This window comes from Tiliqua scincoides, chromosome 5 (genome assembly GCF_035046505.1).
Source record: "Tiliqua scincoides isolate rTilSci1 chromosome 5, rTilSci1.hap2, whole genome shotgun sequence".
Lineage (NCBI taxonomy): Eukaryota > Metazoa > Chordata > Lepidosauria > Squamata > Scincidae > Tiliqua > Tiliqua scincoides.
Window position 1 is genome coordinate 76,633,276 of NC_089825.1, and position 18,779 is coordinate 76,652,054.

Below are 18,779 nucleotides of genomic sequence, written 5' to 3' on the forward strand. Positions count from 1 at the left end.
CACAAGGCGGCGGGAAGAATAGCGGGATCTCCGAGCTCGGGAGGGGCTGCGGCCGTTATGCCGCGGGAGATCATCACTCTGCAGCTGGGGCAGTGCGGCAACCAGAGTAAGGCCGGAGGGAGGGAGAGGCCTGTGCTGAGGGTGGACCTCGGTGGCTGAACTGGGGGGCGGCGGCTGGGCTGAGCTGGACTGGGCAGGGCAGGGCAGCCGAGGAGGAGGCTGAGCTGGGGGGGCCTTGATGTTGAGCTGGGGAGCCGAGGAGGAGGAGGAGGCTGAGCTGAGCTGAGCTGGGGGGGTCTTGAGGCTGAGCTGGGGGGCGAGGAGGAGGAGGAGGAGGCTGAGCTGGGGGGAAATGGGGGGCCTTGAAACTGAGCTGGGGGGATGAGGAGGAGGAGGCTGAGCGGGTGGGGGGCCTAGCTTCTGAGGAGGGAAGTCTGTAGTTGGTCTTGCTCTGTGCAGGCCTGGCTGGGGGGAGAGCAGGGGCTCTCCCTGGCTTTGGTGGCCACATTAAGGGGCTGAGGCAACATCTCAGGCTGTGACTTATTTGGTGTGGAATGGGGAGCTGCCTGAGGATGCCTGTGAGCCCAATCCTGGTCTACTCAGAAGTAAGTCCCATTAGGGTCAGTGAGGCTTACTCCCAGGATAGTGTGGATAGGATTGTAGCCTGAAGACCTGGTGCTCTCCCTTCTGTGGGGCTGGGAATAAATCTGCCCTCTTCCCCCACAGCACTGGGCCATGCTTTCTACTTTCCTTCTGTGCACCATTGTGTAGAGAGACTCCTTTTCTTCTTCTTCTTCTTCTTCTTCTTCTTCTTTACCATTACAGTTGGATTTGAATTCTGGAAACAGCTCTGTGCAGAACATGGCATTAGTCCTGAGGGCATCGTGGAGGAATTTGCCACTGAAGGCACTGACCGTAAAGATGTCTTTTTCTACCAGGTAGTACTGCACTGGTTGCCTCTTTCTCTCTGGGGCCTACAGCAGGGATATGTGGTGGGTGGGGAGGCAGGGTTGCCTCCCCACTGACAGCCCGTGGGGGTTGCCTCCCCACTGACAGTGCGTGGGTTGGTGACAGTGCTTTTCAAAGGACCCACCACATGTCTCTGGCCTGCCATGGATCTTGTAGATGGTCATCTGCCCCGATGAGTGATTCTTCACTGAAGGGACACTTGCAGAAAGATCATGTACTTGGTCTGCAACTGACTTTCTTCCCTAGCTGTACCTTTTTCTTCTTTCCCTGCTTTAACTTGCTCTCCCCCAGTTATTTTTAGAAAGAGATTTTCCTGACCATTCAATGACAATAGGGTAAACATTCATTTTTCTGAATCAACATTTTAAAGAGGTTGGTTATTCATTCATTCATTAATAAAAAAAAAGTATGGAAATAGTGAGTTAAAGCACTTGTCTCAACTTTTGTATAAGCGTATATATGTGTATATAGCTTTCCATTTTACAAATGAGCTTCATTCATCCACACTTTCTCCTGGCTGTTCAGCTTCTTTCTCTGTCTATTGGGAGCAAAAATGCTACACAAACGTTGAACAATACTTGTAGAAACAGCATTTGAAAAAAAATAGGGTTTATGGCCAGCCTGCTGATGTAAACTGCCTTGATTTTATGAGGAAGGCAGTATATAAATACTGCAATTAATAAATAGTTCCTTTTTACTTAAAAGCAAAAAATCAAGCACTGTAGGGGCCCAATCCTATCCAATTTTCCAGCACTGATGCAGCCACAGAGCAGCCCCATGGTAAGGAAGCAAATGTTCCCTTACCTGAGGAGGTTTACATGATTGCCTCCATACCACAGGATGCAGCGTGCACCCCATTGGCATAGCTGCATCAGTGCTGGAAGGTTGGTTATGATTGGGCTACCTATGTGTTCACAATGGCACCCAGAAAGCTTCTCTTTATTCTCCTCCAAAGCTGATGCGCCTGTTCTTATTCCTCCCCTAGTTCTTCCCTCTGTAGTTGGTTCAGAACCCTGTTTACTGCTTGGTCAATCAAAACACCTATTGGGGAGAAGACAGCAAAGCTCCACCATTTCTCTCTCTTTTGCCTACCCACTTTAAGCCAATCTCAGCCTGAACCTGCGACCCACTCCTTGGCCATGTTATCACCCCCATTCAGTCAAGCAACTAGAGATAGGAAAAGGGGTGTAGGGACACCTCTTGCTGCCAAACTGTCAACTGCGAGCACACTGGAATCTCTGTTGGCTTAGCCACTGCTCAAAGCTCTGGGACAGAAGTTCTCAAGGATTAGGTAGGGGGCATCTGCTCTGTAATGGTAGCTTCTACTGTGTATGAGTGCCTTTGACTCTCACTGGTATAAATTGGCTGTCTTTCATCTGATTTTGGACTGCTTGTACCCTTCACCCAAGGGATCTTCCATGGCAAATCTCTTAGTGATGGGACAAATCTTATCAATTTTATAATACTATTTTCATGTTTTTAACAAATATAATATGGTTCAGTTCCCAGTCATGTTCTTGTGATCTAACCTCAATTGAGTCTTTGTCCCATGTGCTATTTTATTGCCCCCACTATACTGATTTACGTCATCAATTCCTAATATGACTTAAAGACATACTTCTGCAGCTTTATTGTCTGTACAAAAGTTAACAAAATGCGAACCCTATCTGAGAGCTTACAATCTAATAAATAACATATAAATAAAATGTTTGTCCATTTAGGCTCTCATCTGATCAGGATATGCCTGTGCACTATTTTCCACATGCGGTACATGTTGAAGCTAAAAGATACAAAAAAGGTGCTGCGTAAAGTTATGTTAGGAATATGATCTAAAATAGTGCTAAAAGCACATACAAAAAGCTAAAATATATTGCTTCATAGTGTCATGCTGCAAGAAGCTTCTCTTTCCAAAATCTGAACTAGGCTTCTTCAACAAGGTTTGCTTACAGAATTTTCCCTGAGAACTGATAGCTCAGTTCCAGTTTACCATCAATTAATATGCAAAGTAGCTGAGATCCTGAAAAGAGTTTTGTTTTGACTTGGAAGGTTTTTCAAGGCATTTTAATAACAGGCACTAAAATTGTTAGATCAAAGCACTTTACAAAGTACTGTACAATCTCACAATTCAGCAAGCTGATCAGTAAAACATTTGTAAGGGTGTAAAAGGATCTGGCCAAAGAGTCTGTGTGGTTTTGCTCAAACGAGATCTACTCTTGTACCAATTACCTTTCTGATAGTATTGCTTAGGGAACTTCAGTGAAGTTGTGAATGCATTGTGAATGCTAGTGAGGGTTGAACTGACCAGAAAGAAACCCAAGTTCAAAATGAAGAAAAATGCAACTTTCACTTGGGGAATCTGACTGGGGTTGGTCTGACTGCAGCTTTGCATGCTAATCGCCGAACTCTTATTCTATGAATTGCTCAGGGTACTTTCATTCCTTGTTAACAGGCAGATGATGAGCATTACATCCCCCGAGCTGTCCTCCTGGATCTGGAACCACGAGTAATCCATTCCATTCTGAACTCGCCATATGCCAACCTGTACAACCCAGAAAACATATACCTGTCTGAGCATGGTGGTGGGGCTGGGAACAACTGGGCCAGTGGCTTTTCACAGGTAAGTGGGTTAAGAACCTGGAAGCAAAATTTGCCTCAGTTTCTCATAGCTAGACATTGATACCTCCCCCAAAACGCAGAACATTGCACATTTGGTGCTAGTTGTCTCCCTAAATCAGTGTTTCTCAAACTGTGGGTAGGGACCCACTAGGTGGGTCGCGAGCCAATTTCAGCTGGGTCCCCATTTCAATATTTTATTAATATTAGACTTGATGCTACCCTGGTATATGACTGCATTTGGGGAAATGTTACAGACCTATACTTTTAACAAGCTAATGTGTATATTCTTTTAACAATGATAGTAAATGGGACGTACTCCTGGGTAAGTGTGGGTAGGATTGCAGCCTGGGATTATTAAAAAATTTCCTGCTTGATGATATCACTTCTGGTCATGACATCACTTCTGGTGGGCCCTGACAGATTCTCATTCCAAAAAGTGGGTCCCAGTGCTAAATGTGTGAGAATCACTGCCCTAAATGAAGAGATGGCCTCCAGCAATAGTGTCTAGCTTCCAGGAAGTCATAGAGTGGAACACAGGACAAGGATTTTCATATGTTTTATCTCTGCAGGGAGAAAAGATCCATGAAGATATATTTGACATTATAGACAGAGAAGCTGATGGCAGTGACAGCTTAGAGGTAAGGTAAATAAGTAAGTTGATGTATAATGAGATGCGATGGAGAAATAGCTGACTTTCAGACTTCATTAAATACTCTCTGTTGGTTGGCTCTTGCTAGCCTCTGAAGTTCTTGCTAGCCTCTGTCTTTCTGGACTAGCTGATAGTAGCAATTTTTGCTACAGTTTTTTTTATTCTGCATTTGTTCCAAATCTTGAACAGGACATTTTGGTTTTATAGATCTTGAAGGCTTTAAGATTTCATTTCTGTATAATCCATTATACCTTTTTTGTCTTGTGTTCATGCAACCCCACTTCCTCTGCTTTTCAAAAAAAAAAAAAATTCTCTTGGAATACCAACAGTTAGAGACAAAATTTGCAGCCATGTGCCAACATTATTTATTAGAAGTTTCTATCCTGCCCTTTCTGCGGAGCACTCAATGACATGCGTTGTCATTTCCTCTTCCCCATCTTGTATTCTTACTACAGCAATATGAGGTAAGTTATGCTGAAAAATGGTGACTTATACTGAAAAATGGTCATCCAGTGAGCTTTGTGGATGAAGGAAGATTTGAACCTGGGTTTCTCTGGTCTAGGGAAGACCAGTTTCTCTGGTCTGCCTGAAGATAATATCCGAAGGTCGCCAGTTCAAGGCCACTGGCACCGTGCGACCTTGAAGCAGCTGACAAGCTGAGCCGAGCTATTCCATCTGCTCTGAGCGTGGGAGGATGGAGGCCAGAATGTGCGACCAGACCAAGAAAGAAACATCTGAATGTTGTGGTTTCTTGAAAGATAGAAAACTTCTTTCAAAATTGTAAAAATCCCTATGGGGATTTAAATTTGCCTGCCTATGTAAACCACCTTGAATAAAGTCTAAGGAGAAATCTGAGGACCAAGAAAGGCGGTATAGAAATACCTGTATTACTATTATTATTAGTGGCCAGATTAGATGAGATACAGAGAGATGTGTGATTGGCTCTGTAAAGGAAGACAGAGGACCAAATAGGGTGGAAGATGTAGGACTTAGCAACTGGCATCTACTCCTGTCTTCCTCATCCACCTCTCTTGTTTACCTGTTTATAATTGGGATGGTATTTACTGCTACTACCAAAATCTAGAAGCCCAGACAGAAGGGGGCTGCATTGGGAAAGCCTCTTTCAGATTAATAGAGGGCCTCAAGATCTGGTTGTTTGCTTCCCTTAAAACCAGCCGGTAACAGAACATGGTAGATGGAGCAACCTGTTCCCTCTCAAGTGAACTGATACCAGGCAGGTAAACTGTAGCTGTTAAAGGAATTTATTAAAAGGCTAAACCGTCAACTGGGGGGAGGGGAAAATGTAAGGAACAGGCACAGATCATGTAGCAAAAGGGCCTGCAGTGGCAAAGGTTAGCAAGGATATTAAAAGGCAAATGGCACATAAAAGAAAAAACCCTAATGCGACTTCTCTGGGTCCTTACTCTACTTGCTAACACTATCCATGGTCCTGCTCCTTGCACCCATGCTTGCAGCATGATGAGTGGGTGAGTCCCTGTGAAGTCTCGTCTCAGGTACTTCTGATGTCAGATGTAGCAAACGCACAGAGGTGTATGTGTGTGACCCCACTTTCTACCTTTGCCTCTGGACGTTAAGTAGGTTTCAGCTATGAGATTGGGTACAGGGTGGGATGGTCACTTTAGGTCTTGAATTTCCTGCTCTTGGGATCAGGTGGACTTTATGGGCCAATGAACTGGCTCAAAGCCAAGTTCTTTGTTGAGCAGTCAGTTGGAGAAGAAGAAAGTGGTCAAACAATAAACAACAAAGGGGAGTGATTACTGCATCAGGATGACTCAGCATCCTTTCCAGGATGCTGAAATGTCATAGAAGCCTCTGGAATGGTAGAAAGGTCCAAAATAGAAAGGGCACTAGAATTTCTATCGCAACATATCTCTTGGATTTGTTCAAATCACCTGTGGGAGGACTGGCTCAAAGAAGCAACTCTGGGAGATAGAATTTTCATGTGTTTTACCTCCCCCCCCCCAATACCATTTTCTTGATCTAAATTTTCTCTTTTCTGTCTACCCCTCGCCCATTTGCCCTATGGGAGAACTCATGCAGGCACCATACAGTTACCGGTGTAATTTTCCCTAGTAGGGTCATGGGGGAAATAGTGGATTTTGAGGACTATCTCCTTGTAAGCCTAGACTAAAGTGTAGGCCTGCTAGTATTCCCAACTCACACTACTGGTCTTTATGTTGCAGATTTATGTAATTTATTGTGGTTCCGTCAATGTAGAGACATAGGGTTGTGATTGGGTGGGGGTCTTTGTGAAGTGGATTGGAAAGTATTGAGCTTAGAGATCATGGCTAGATGGCTTTGGTGCCCACTAGTCTCATCTTTGATTTGATAGTTACCGCAGTCACCCGCCCATAAGTCGACCCCACAGATAAGTCGAGGGCAGGTTTTGAGCCGACAACCATGGAATTTTCTATGACCCTCGGATAAGTCGGGGGTTAAACTTAGAGGGGTGTCTGACTATAGTTTTGTCTGATTTTACCCCAGGCCAGATCCTGAAAAATAAACTACCACTAATTGTTACCTAAGAACTGTAGCCTGTAGTTTTAATTTATTAAAAACATAGTAAAAGATCATAAGATACATTTAAGATACATTTTTATTCTTTTTAAATTCTGGTCTTCACCATGTGTTGGCATCCTTCAATCTCGGAAGACTATGGTGTCACACTGTGAGAGTGTCCTCTCTGGAACAGTGTGTCCTCTCTGGAACACACTGGAACAGAGTGTCCTCTCCAGTGCGCGAAGCCTGGGTAAAGTAGGTATGGAGGATAGGCTGTTACCCATGCAGCAAATCCCCCAACTCCACGTCGCTGAAAAGGTCCAATGGAAAGGCAGAGGCCAATACGGTTTGTTCCAGTGGCATCGCAGGAGTTGCCAGAACATGACTGTGTTCAGCCATGAACTATCTCAGGGACTCCAGCTCCGGATTTTGCCTCGAGGTTGACTCCTGAAGCCTTTTCCATAACTGTATGTAGCCACAAGGCAGTGGAGGTTTGGGATCAGAGTTTTCCTTCTCTCAGATGAGCTGCCTTCCCAGGCTAACAAGTCCCATCTACCCGGTGGCTGTTTAGTCGCCTCTTATGACAAGTACAGCCAAACTGGGGGGCCTATTCTTATCCCCAGCCCCCAGGGGAAAGGTCTTCACCACCTTTTTGTAAACACTATCAGAGTAAGTGCACTGTAAACAAAATACCAGTAAATCAGTGGTTCCCAACCTGGTATTCATGTACTCCCAGGGACACTCAACAGGACCTTTAGGGGTACTTGAAAAAGAATGGAATAATGGTAGAAAAAGGCAGGTCATGCTCCAGAATGCCTTGCAAGGACCAGCAAGGCAGGAAGGGAGGTAGCTAGTTGGCTTTGAAAGCCCCACCAACAGCTAGTTTTTGGTCATCAATTCATGTATGAACCAGTGATTGAAAACTAGCACAGTAAAAAAGCTGAAACATAATATGGAAAGCCCAGAATTTCTCAGCATACTTCTGGTGCAAAACAGTGCAAAGGCAGAGTCTTCTGTTCCTCAAACAGATAAAAAGAGAAACCACTGTGATGAATACATGAAGTCTTGGTTTTCATATAGAGGAGATGAGGGCTTGTATTATTACAAACATTTTGCTAATATGAAGGGTACAATTTATTATTGCCAAGGGATATGCAAGTGAAAAAGGTTGGGAACCACTGCAGGAGAACCATGAATCAAATCCACCTTTAAGGTGTCTGGTGTGTTGCCAGAAGCTCTACATACAACATACAACCCATAACACATAACTGAGAGTGTGCAATTCAATTCACAGCAGAGAGATGCAGCTGCATATATTTGCAATCCTTTTTACTCAGAAGTAGACCCACTGCTTTCCATGGGTGTTATTCTTAAGTAATGCTGCATTGAATTGTAGCCTGGGAATTGTTGCTTCAAATGGAAAGGGGATCCCATCCTGGTGTTGAAAAAAAAGACCTCTGCCAAATGCAAAGCCTTTGTAAAAGGTTGCAGCAGCAAAAGGGAATGGAGGGGAATAAAAGGTTAACTTTGGCTGAAACATCCCAGGAAAGTAACTATAGCAACAAACCAGCTGCCTGCCTAAGCTTAGCAGAGAAAGAACCTGTTCAGAGTTGAAAGGCTCTGCCCTCTGATTGACCTGGAGATAAGGCAAAGTGAGAATTGGAGCTTGATTACTTGGCAAAAATTTCAAGCACTATACCCGAATACGTGTATGTGCACTGAGTGGACTTTCCACATGTACGCACCTTATGTCATGTGTCCTTTTCCCTCCAGGGTTTTGTGCTGTGCCATTCCATTGCAGGTGGTACTGGTTCTGGTTTGGGCTCTTACCTTCTGGAGAGATTAAATGATAGGTAAGTGCATGCACGAACTCATTCTCGCTCTCTCCTTCGCTCCCTGGGGACAAGTAGGTAAGGAAGCCAGTAAAGCTATGAGGAGGATCTCCTAAATTGGCAGATGCATGGCATATGCAGCTGACTCAGAATTAGGTCTGTTACCACCCATACCCAAACCTTGTAGCTGGAGAAGGCGTGGCTCAAAATGGGAAAGAGATTGAAATAATTGGGTTTTTTTCCCTTCCCCACAGGTAAGGGATTTCTTTAATCACCACTATGTCAAATCGGACTTATTTTTGATGACACGTAGTGACTTGGAAATTGTATCTTTGCAACAATTCTAGAAGCATTGTGGAGTTGGGGTGTGTGTGTGTGTGTGTGAGAGAGAGAGAGGGAGAGGGAGAGAGAGAACAAGAGCTTCCAAAGGAGAAGGAATGATGGAGATGGCAAGATTGTGGGGTTGCCACAGCTGGCAGCGTCTCCTCCTAGGAAGCAAACCTGGAAGTGATGTCATGATACCATGACATAGTGACACCATTTCTTCAGGCACCACTGTCTCCAGCGATGTCTCTGGTACCACCTACCCATAACTTGGGATTATCACTGATCCCTGCAGTCCTCTCCAAATGCCAGAGGGAAAAGGGGTCTTGTATTGTGATGAACAGGAGTAAGCTATCTGCTTCAAGGATTTATCATCATACTGAGATCTGGAGCAGACAGAAAAATGTTCTTGACATACAAGTTATTATTGATTTGTTTCTAAGCCATTTCAAAGTGTGGGCTTTGTTTAAGGCTCTGAACAATCTGGAACCAGGTTACCTTAAGAATAGCCTCTCCGCTTCTGTACCTACTAGGATCACTATCCAAGGCCCTGTTCTACATTCCTTTGCCATCTGAGATACCACAGGTAGGTATGTGGGAGAGGGTCTTCTCCCCTGTGGCACTATAGGTCCGGAATGCATTCTCAAAAGTAGTCCTATGCTGGCTTTCTGCTGCATTGTAATGACATGGCTCTTGCATAGTGCATTTGGGCTGAGGGTAGGGAGAAGAACAGAACTTTAGAAAAATGGATTGTTTTAAGTGGTGTTTGTTTTTTTTTAGCTGCTGGTTAACAACTCTTAATATATTTTACATATTGTAAAAGTGTGTGTTGACATTTATTAGCCACCTGTTTGTTTGCATTGTGGAAAATAAATTGTCATGAAGGTCCATCAGACAAAGGACATCCAGTGGTGGACGAGTCTTCCCATCCAAGAGGAGGCAGAGCTTGTAGAGGCTTAAAATTTCAACCAGGGTGGGGGGGAGTCACACCTTCATTTTTGTCCTTCCTTCATTGAGGGCACTTCCTTCCTGTGGTCCAGGGGCTATTTTTCATTTTCAGTTTAACAAGGCTAAATAGATTTTTTTTGTTCCCACTCCACCCCTTTCTGGTTTAGCTGGACAGGGTTTTGGAGTGGCTTTTGTTCTTGGCCTCTTTCCCTTAGGGCAGTCTGTTGTCTTGGCTTTATCCCTAATGCCAAGCAGTAAATACTTAGCTTAGAGCCTTCTCAATGGAGCTGCTGTTGAGCACTCTGAGCCTCCAACTGAAGCCTAATTGTGTTGGTTTCTTCCACTTCTGACTTGTTCTTTGGTGCTTGACACCTCTTGCTTCTCAGCTGCCATCAGGAGCTCAATCAAAGCAGGGGCAAATATTCTCTAAGGGCACAATCCTAACCAACTTTCAAGCACCAAGGTAAGAGCAGTGCATCTCTGAGGTAAGGGAACAAACATTCCCATACTTTGAGGAGGCCTCTGTGACTGCCACCCAAATGTAGGGTGTAGCACATGCCCATTGGCACAGCTATGTCAGTGCTGGAAAGCTGGTTGGGATGTGGGCCTAAATCACATAGCAGCATGCCTGATCTTTCCTCAGTGGGATGTTTGTAAGGAATGTGGCAAATCTCTTTCAGTGTTGGGATCTTGGCAGACACACACTCCCATATAGAAGAAGGTAAATGTTCTAGAAGGAGGAGGGATTGATAGGCTGTTGATTTACCAACTAACAGGCTATTTCACCCAGGTTATGTTGGATGTTCGTACAGGAGCTGACTCATCAACCTGTTTTTGATGATAAACAGGGCATATCCTGGGGGGGGGGTGTTTCAGAGGCTTTCCCTAGGTCTAGACTCTAGACCAGTGGTTTCCAAACTTTTTCAACTGGTGGTTTCTTGACCTGGACCACTGGCCGTGGCTCCCCATTAGGGAGTACAATGTACAGTCCTATACATTGTATAGGGCGGCAGGTTTTTCATGAGAATTCTGCAGCTTCCCTGGTTGGTTTCCGTGGCTCCCCAGGAAGCCATGGCTCACAGTTTTAGAACTCTTGCTCTAGAACAGGGGTCTCCAAACTTTTTGGCCAGAGGGCCGCATGAAATATCTAGTGCAGTGCTGAGGTCCGGAAAAAAATTTAAATATAAAATTTAAATAAATAAATTGGAACTTAGATGAATGAATAAATGAATGAGTGGGCTCATTCACTCAGCCTCTCTGGCCCTCAGAACACCCTCCAGATGCAATCAGAGCACAACTCTGGTCATGTTCAGTCAAGTGGGCTAGAGGCTTTCAGGGGACAAGAGGCTGGCCGCGGGCCAGATAGAGGCTCGCTGCGGGCTGCATCTGGCCCCCAGCCGGGGCTTGGAGACCCCTGCTCTAGACCAGGATTTCTCAACCAGTGATATGGGTACCACCAGTGGTACTTGAGGTGGTGTTTGGTGGTACTCGCAAGACCGCTGGACCTCTACTGCCCTGCAGTGAGACCAGGAACATGATGTAACAAACAGCAGTAGGAGGCTTGGTTCAGTGGGCAGAGCTCCAAAGCATGCTTTTCTATGCACCCTCCCATCCACCCTGAGCATCTGGTTATGCTTCAGGCCATTTGCACATCCAAACTTCTGAAACTGTTACTGGGCACTCCAGAGCAGCCATGATGCTCCACCCTGCATCTGGGAACCAAAGGCACTAAAGTCGCTGGAAAAGATGGGTTTTTTTAATACAAACTGGTAACTAGCTCCCTTTCCAACAGGTACCCCAAAAAGCTGGTGCAGACATACTCGGTCTTCCCCAACCAGGATGAGATGAGTGATGTAGTGGTGCAGCCGTACAACTCTCTCTTGACACTCAAGCGGCTGACACAGAATGCTGATTGTGTGGTAAGGGGTGCTAATTGGGGCAAACATCAATTCCTCTTCAGGAATTGAGCATATTGCTCAAGGCTTAAAGCACATGCATGAAGATGCATCTTAACTTTCTTTATCTCCAAGGAGGAGTTCATTTCTCCAGTCCTATGGCAACATCCTTAGAGTTAGCATGTTCTGGGGGCCTCCCAAAGCATCCCGCTCCTACAGGACAGGCTAATACAGATGTCAGCGGTAGCTCAGAGAGAAATGGGGAGATGGGTGAAGAGCCTGCAGGCTCTTTTAAGAGGGCTGAGGGATGCTTTGCTGAGCCTGTGCTCAGGTTTTCCCCCTTTTAACAGGTGGTTCTAGACAATACTGCGCTGAATCGTATTGCCACTGACCGTCTGCACATCCAGAATCCCACCTTTTCTCAAATCAACCAGCTGGTGAGTGATTAGGGTAGAAGATGCTTCTCCGAAGCTTCTGGAGAAGAAAGACTGGGATTTGATACTGGGTGGGAATTGGTAGCGGGATATTCTGAAGGTAGACTAGCCTTTTCTAGAGATGGGAATGGATGGGGTGAGTGACATAATTAGAGCTTTCCAGAGAACTGTGTAGCTGAATGGAGATTTGAATATGAGTTTTGGTTGTCTAAATGTAGTAACTGTATCCACTAAACTTCACAGGAAGGACTTAAGATTGCACTGTTTGCATGTATTTTCTGTATAACACTTGACAGGTCTAATATATTTGAAATAAATGTTTGGCTGCTGAGAATATTACTTGTGGCCTAGGATCCTCTTGTCTTCCTAGAAGATCATAAGTAGCTGTTTCCTGGAATCACTCATAGTGAATTCCCTCCTTTGGCCTCTGAAGATAGAATCTTGCCATAACTCTTGCTTCTTTGCTAGGTCTCAACCATTATGTCTGCCAGCACCACCACTTTGCGCTATCCTGGCTACATGAATAATGACTTGATTGGACTGATTGCCTCCCTTATCCCCACTCCCAGACTGCATTTTCTGATCACAGGCTACACACCTCTCACCACAGATCAGGCTGTAAGTACTTATTCTGCCTCCCAAGCCATGCTCTGGGAGTAGAGAAAAAAATCTCTGGCCTGTGTTAACTTGTGCTCCATTACTGGTTCTCAATTCTGCACATAACTAGTCTGGATGACTTCCCACATTATAGCTGAAAAAGGGCTAGTGTGGCCCCATGGCTGTATACTCATTCTATGTCTTCAGCACTTGAGAATGGAGGGTCTTCATCTTCTGGTTTGGAGATAAACCATGGCACTTCACTGTAACTGTGCAGTCAGGCTGTTCTCTCTGACTTGCAGTGATACCACAGAACTGGAGCAGTGCAGAAACAAGCAAGGGGAATTCCTGTGTAGGGCAGTCCCTTCAGCCATATTCCCAGCCTGCTAAACACAACTGTCTTCTCCCTTTGTCATCCCTTCCCACAAGCAGCAGGTCAGGATGCGGAAGGACAGATCACAAAGGCTGGCACTTCAGAAGAGGGTATCAAATGCATGATGTGTGACTTGGGTGTGCACCCCATTTTTTCCCTGCAATAGGTTGATTCTTATTTTCTTCTTTCTCCTGACTTATGCCTACTGTGACAATCTGTGTCTCTTCATTTCTCCTTATCAATATGTTGTTTAGAGAAGGAAGAATAGCCTAATGAAAGAATTCAGTTTTCCCAAATCTCAGATGCTAAAGGACTTGGGACATGGGAGGGGGGCATGTTTTGTTTACCTTTTCTAAATGTATGGGAGATTGCAACACTTTCCTTCCGAATATCACTTAAAGCAGGGGTGCTCTTTTGTTTTTATCCACTAGGAGACGCTTGGAGAAACTTTTCTGAAACAAACTCTCCAAGCTGTGCAAGCAGTCTTCTCTCTAATATATTTGTGTATACTGTGATAACTCTGTCTTCCACCATGTAAATGCTGATGTTGGCTCCTGTCACTCACAGGTGGCCAGTGTGCGCAAAACCACAGTCCTTGATGTGATGCGGCGGTTGCTGCAGCCCAAGAATGTCATGGTGTCCATGGGGCGCGATCGGCAAACAAATCACTGCTACATTGCTATCCTTAACATCATCCAAGGGGAAGTAGACCCCACTCAGGTTAGTAGCTGGATGAAGATTGGCCAAATCAAGTTGACTGTTGGAAAAATCTTCCATCAAGTGTTACCTTTGCTCATGAGGTCAGAAGAATAGCAATTCAGTCACTGCATACTGAGATGCATATACTGGATACACTGGATGCTACGGTGCTTGTGGAATGCTAAAAATGTAAACGATCCTTAAGATCTAAGGCATCTTTGGGCAAACTTTTCTTTCTGGCCATTAGAGGAAGTTTTTAGACTAAAGGACTCAAATAATTGGCATGTGTGTGGATATATCTGGTTCTCATCAGGTTCACAAGAGTCTGCAACGAATTCGGGAGAGGAAACTGGCCAATTTCATCCCTTGGGGCCCAGCCAGCATCCAGGTGGCACTTTCTAGAAAGTCTCCATACCTGCCCTCTGCACACAGAGTCAGTGGACTGATGATGGCTAATCACACCAACATATCTTCGGTGAGTCTAATTGTGAACATAAAGTGAAATAACATGAACTTCTTTCTGAGGGCCTTGATTTTCATGCTACAGAAAGATCTTCCTGTGTTTCACTCACTTCCTGCTGTAGAAGATTCCATGCTGTTTTTTAAAATAAGGAGTTAGTATGTGGGGAAGATTATTCACTCTCTTCTGCCAATAGTGTAGCTGATACTGGTTTCTCTTTCTATCTGTATATGTTGTAGTCATTATTGCAGGGTGAGAATTGGCTTAAAGAGGTTTAAGACCAGGTGCTAAAATCAGAAATATAAGGGCTAGAAAAATTTATCCTTGAAAGTAATCTGAAATGTGTTTTTTCTTAAGTGGTTTCTGGGCCTCCTTTTTATAGAATGATTTTCAGTGCTTTGTAAACAAAATTCCCTCCTTCCCCATCTCTTAGCAAAAAAATTACCTTGTTGATATCTGAATTGTGCAAAGCATAGTTTAATCTGGGTCTTAAGATGATATCCAGCTTTTTGGTGTAGTCATTCTAGCTAGTCAGAAACTTTCCTACCACTTGCATCTGCTTACTGTCCACCCCATCCCCCATATAGAAATCAGGATTCCAGTTCTTGTTCCCAAGGTACTTTCATCTTGTATGGTAGTGGTGGACAAGACAAAGATGGATATAGTGCTCAGCAGCATTTTTGCTGTCATAATGAAGCATAACTTGCATCTTTCTACAGTGCTCACTAGGTATTTTGCTTCTTTATTGTAACTGAATCTTTGTCCTTTTGCCCAGCTTTTTGAACGTACCTGCCATCAGTACGACAAACTGCGCAAGCGTGAAGCCTTCCTGGAACAGTTCCGTAAAGAAGACATGTTCAAGGAGAACTTTGATGAACTTGATGACTCTCGTAAGATTGTCCAGGAGTTGATAGATGAATATCACGCTGCTACCCGGCCTGACTACATTTCCTGGGGCACACAAGAGCAGTGAGTGGCCTCATAGGCTGCCTGGCTAGAGTTTTATCCTCCCTTCTTATGTGACCCACGGCTAAGGACGAGGGCAATCACATTTTTCCAACATTGAAGACAATCTTTTTCTGTGTGCTGTTTCTGGTCCTTGGATCGAGGTCCTCCATCACTTGCTAAGCTGAAACCTGATGTTCCTATTCTTGGATCTACTGTATCCTATCTCCTTAAGGAACCTGGCTGTGTATGGCACTCCCTTGGAATGGGACTTGCTAATCTGGTTACAAATGAACATGTGCTATGACAACTTCCTTTCTGTCTAATTCCCTTTAGTGTTCTAAAGGTTGTTCTTTCACTTTTTTCTTGTTGTTGCTGTATTTATTGAAACACATTCTTTGTTGGGCTAGATACCCAAATGGAGTGAATTGCCTGTGGGCATTTTAAAATAACACAGACCTATATTTCCACCAGCAGTTATTTTGCATTGCCCTTTATTCTTGTGGGCATGAACACTGTTTCAGCTGGATGGTGGCAAGTGAAAAGATAGCTGAATAGAAAAGATCAGAAGTATAAAAAGCAAGGGAGAGCAAGCTGTCATGGAGATTTACAACTCCTTATTTGGAATTGGGTAGCTTCTCCAGGTGGGAATAGCTGTGTACACAGGTGAGACTCTGGCACCCAATAGAATGTAGTGGGAGTAAAACATGGAAATTGCCTATTTTGAAGTTGCTCGGAGGTGATCTTCATTCCTTGTCCCACCTCAGTCAGTCACAGAACTTGTTTGATAATTCCTATACTGGAAATAATCTCCACATACTACCAAACTAAATTGTTCCTCTACAACCATTGTGAGAAACAAAGATGTTTCCTGCAACTGTAACATGTGGAGTTGGGCTTAGCTTGCTACGCTTATCTAGCTTTAGACTGCTTTGAGCCTATTTCTCCTCTTCTCTTTCTCTACCTGTTTCCTTTGATTTTGGGATGGAGTTGTTCAAAAGTTGTTGATCATTGCAAGATGGTCCTGTCTTTTACTAAGTGAACAGTAAAGGATCTTCCAGTTCAGCTGCAGAACCTCTGTGTGAGTCAGAATGAAGTGAGCAAGATCATCATGTATCAAGCAAGAGTGCAAATGCGGTAGCCTCTGATAGTCTTTCTAGCTATCAACCTCATGGACCATGGTAGTAGTGCATCAGGTGTACTTCAGTTCTAGGGGAGGTACAGTGCTGCCTTAAAAGGTTCAGAATTGTATCAGAACAGCTTTGGCAACCAACCTTTCCTGGAGTAGAGGAAAACAAATCCCCTTCAACTGGCTCAGATCCTTCATTCCTATTTTCTTGCCCTTCTTATGATGGTAAACACAGCCCTAGAAGAAAAGCTGATAATCCCTCTCATAAATGCAGCATGCTCCCCTTTCACAGCAAAGCTAACTACTATTTTTCCTGTGTTTAAGAGCTTTACAGAGGACTGCTACAAGAGGGAGGTCACTGTCCTAAGGGAGGTTCTACTATAGCTGCACTCTATATTAAAATTGGGTGCTTTGACATATGGAAACAAACCTGCCTGCAGCTTTGGTGGAAGCAAGTGTGTATTGTTACAAGAGAACAAAACAAAAAAAGACATCCACTGATATAAATACATTTTAACACAAAAAGCTTGGGTAGGAAGTCCCTCTGAACAGGAGAGGAAAACAATTAGCAGCTCCGTAGGAGCATAAAGTACCACTGGTGCCCATATTTCAAGTGTCTGACTGAAGAAGGCACTGATCCTGGCACTATAAGTCTACTGCCAGAACACAAAACCAGTCAACTCAGGGAAGATCCCATCTCTGGCAGTTCTGGGGCTGGATGTAATTCCTGGTGTTGGACTGGAGTACCGGGGATCTCTTGCTGATGCTTTTTGCTGCACAAGTACGCCTGAAGGAGCTGCACAATCTCCTTTGCCTGTAAGGAAAGCAGAAAGGTAGTGAAAATAAAACCTCATCCAGCCATGTTCCCTACCCTGGCTGAATTTAATGTCTTTCTGCTTGCATACCAAAACAGTTTCTCTTGTCTCATTCAGCTTGACAGCTCATGTATATCCTTCCACCTAGTCAGACCGAAGAGCAAAAGGAAACATTCTATTTTCACCTCAGGGTTGGCCAGCTATACAGTCTGCAAACTATTCATCACCCACAACTCTTCAGCTCTTGAAGATACCAAGAGTCTAGGGCATTTCCTAGCAGAAGTCTGGATGGTTGGTTGAGTTTCAGCTCGTCTCCCTCCCCTCCAGCTACCAGGACCAGAATAAGATGGACAAGAGCTCAAGATGTAGGAACTGCTTCTCTTGACGCAAACCATATTAACTGCACAGAAGCATCATAGTGCTGTCATGCAGTTGCTTCACATGCAAAGGCCTGACAGTCACCCTCTCCTCCTGAGGCAACTGCAGGTCTCTGGAACCCACAGGCTGCCTAAGGCCAACCTTTCTACACCCCCAGTCTTTCATGGAAAATGGTCCATGAAATATCTGGAGCCCCTCCACTTCTTTTTACCTTTTTAACCTGTAGAGGCTACCATGATGGCACAGTTTTCTTTTTAAAAGGCTGCTGCAAGACCTGTTTTGGGATACTACCTTGAGATTCTTTTGAATTCAGTGCTATTGTAGAAAGGCCACAGGGCAGATACAACTTTTTAGATTTGTCTTCATCAGCTTTGAGAATAGGTTATACATACACAGGGTCAGTATGCAACAGTTGATACATCCAAATCCACCTGACCAAGGTCAAGGATAGGTATGAATGCCCAGGTGGATAGTAAACCATCCAATCATATGAACCCATGACATCAGCAAATCTGTATCTAATGTCACACACAAGTATGTTTGGCTGTGTTGCCTCTGGTCCATTGCAAGCAACTGCTGAACAAAGGCAAGCCACTCACCGTGTGAATGCAGGGTCTAGAATCCTGTGACAGTGAAACTAGAATAGGGTCAGTATTCAGTGAATTGTGTCAGGAAATTTGTTTTGTTTGCCACTTGCATTTTAATCTTGCTTGTTTCCTGTACATGTCTTGCTTTGCATCCCCCCATCAGCCTTTTAATAAACTTTTGTTTAAACTGAACTACCTGCTTGGACCACGTTTACCCTGGAGAAACTTGGTTGCCACATCTAAGGTGGTCACTTTCTGGTACTGTTTACTTTTCAAGGGGAACACCTGGATTTTGGGGTTCACTGTTAACCAGGGAGGGAGACTCACTAAAGCAAAATTCTATCTGGGCCTCCCAGTCACAGTAAATCCCAGTCTGACCAATAAGAAGTAGAGAACAAGGGCTGTTGCTAACCATTACAAAGTTTTCCCATTTTCCCCCTCTATCATTCTCTCTTCACACACATTGTGGGTGATGTTAACAGATCAACTGAGGGTGGGGTAGGAGTAAGCAACTTCAGTTCCACTGAACTGTCTAGTACTAAACATTAAAAGTCTTGTTAAAACTGCTTGGGGGGGAGAAAGGGGCTTGCAGCAGTGAGAGAGGAGAGA

The 18,779-nt window shown here is 44.4% G+C and overlaps 2 protein-coding genes across 3 annotated transcripts in view; one reads left to right on the forward strand and one right to left on the reverse strand.

The window, feature by feature from the left end:
• Positions 1 to 18,362, forward strand: TUBG1 (tubulin gamma 1). Its single transcript, XM_066627286.1, has 11 exons — positions 1 to 106; positions 826 to 938; positions 3,419 to 3,586; positions 4,155 to 4,223; positions 8,528 to 8,607; positions 11,651 to 11,777; positions 12,104 to 12,190; positions 12,656 to 12,805; positions 13,725 to 13,877; positions 14,170 to 14,331; positions 15,092 to 18,362. Exons 1-11 carry the CDS (start codon positions 58 to 60, stop codon positions 15,287 to 15,289), a joined length of 1,356 nt encoding a protein of 451 aa, XP_066483383.1. The 5' UTR covers positions 1 to 57; the 3' UTR covers positions 15,290 to 18,362.
• The window catches only part of PLEKHH3 (pleckstrin homology, MyTH4 and FERM domain containing H3), a 25,633-nt gene continuing 21,692 nt past the window's right edge, over positions 14,839 to 18,779 (reverse strand). For both annotated transcript variants that reach the window (XM_066627285.1, XM_066627284.1), the window contains exon 12: positions 14,839 to 17,204. In XM_066627285.1, the coding sequence (XP_066483382.1) occupies positions 17,067 to 17,204 (138 nt within the window). In that variant the 3' untranslated portion in view covers positions 14,839 to 17,066. The remainder of the gene's footprint in view (positions 17,205 to 18,779) is intronic.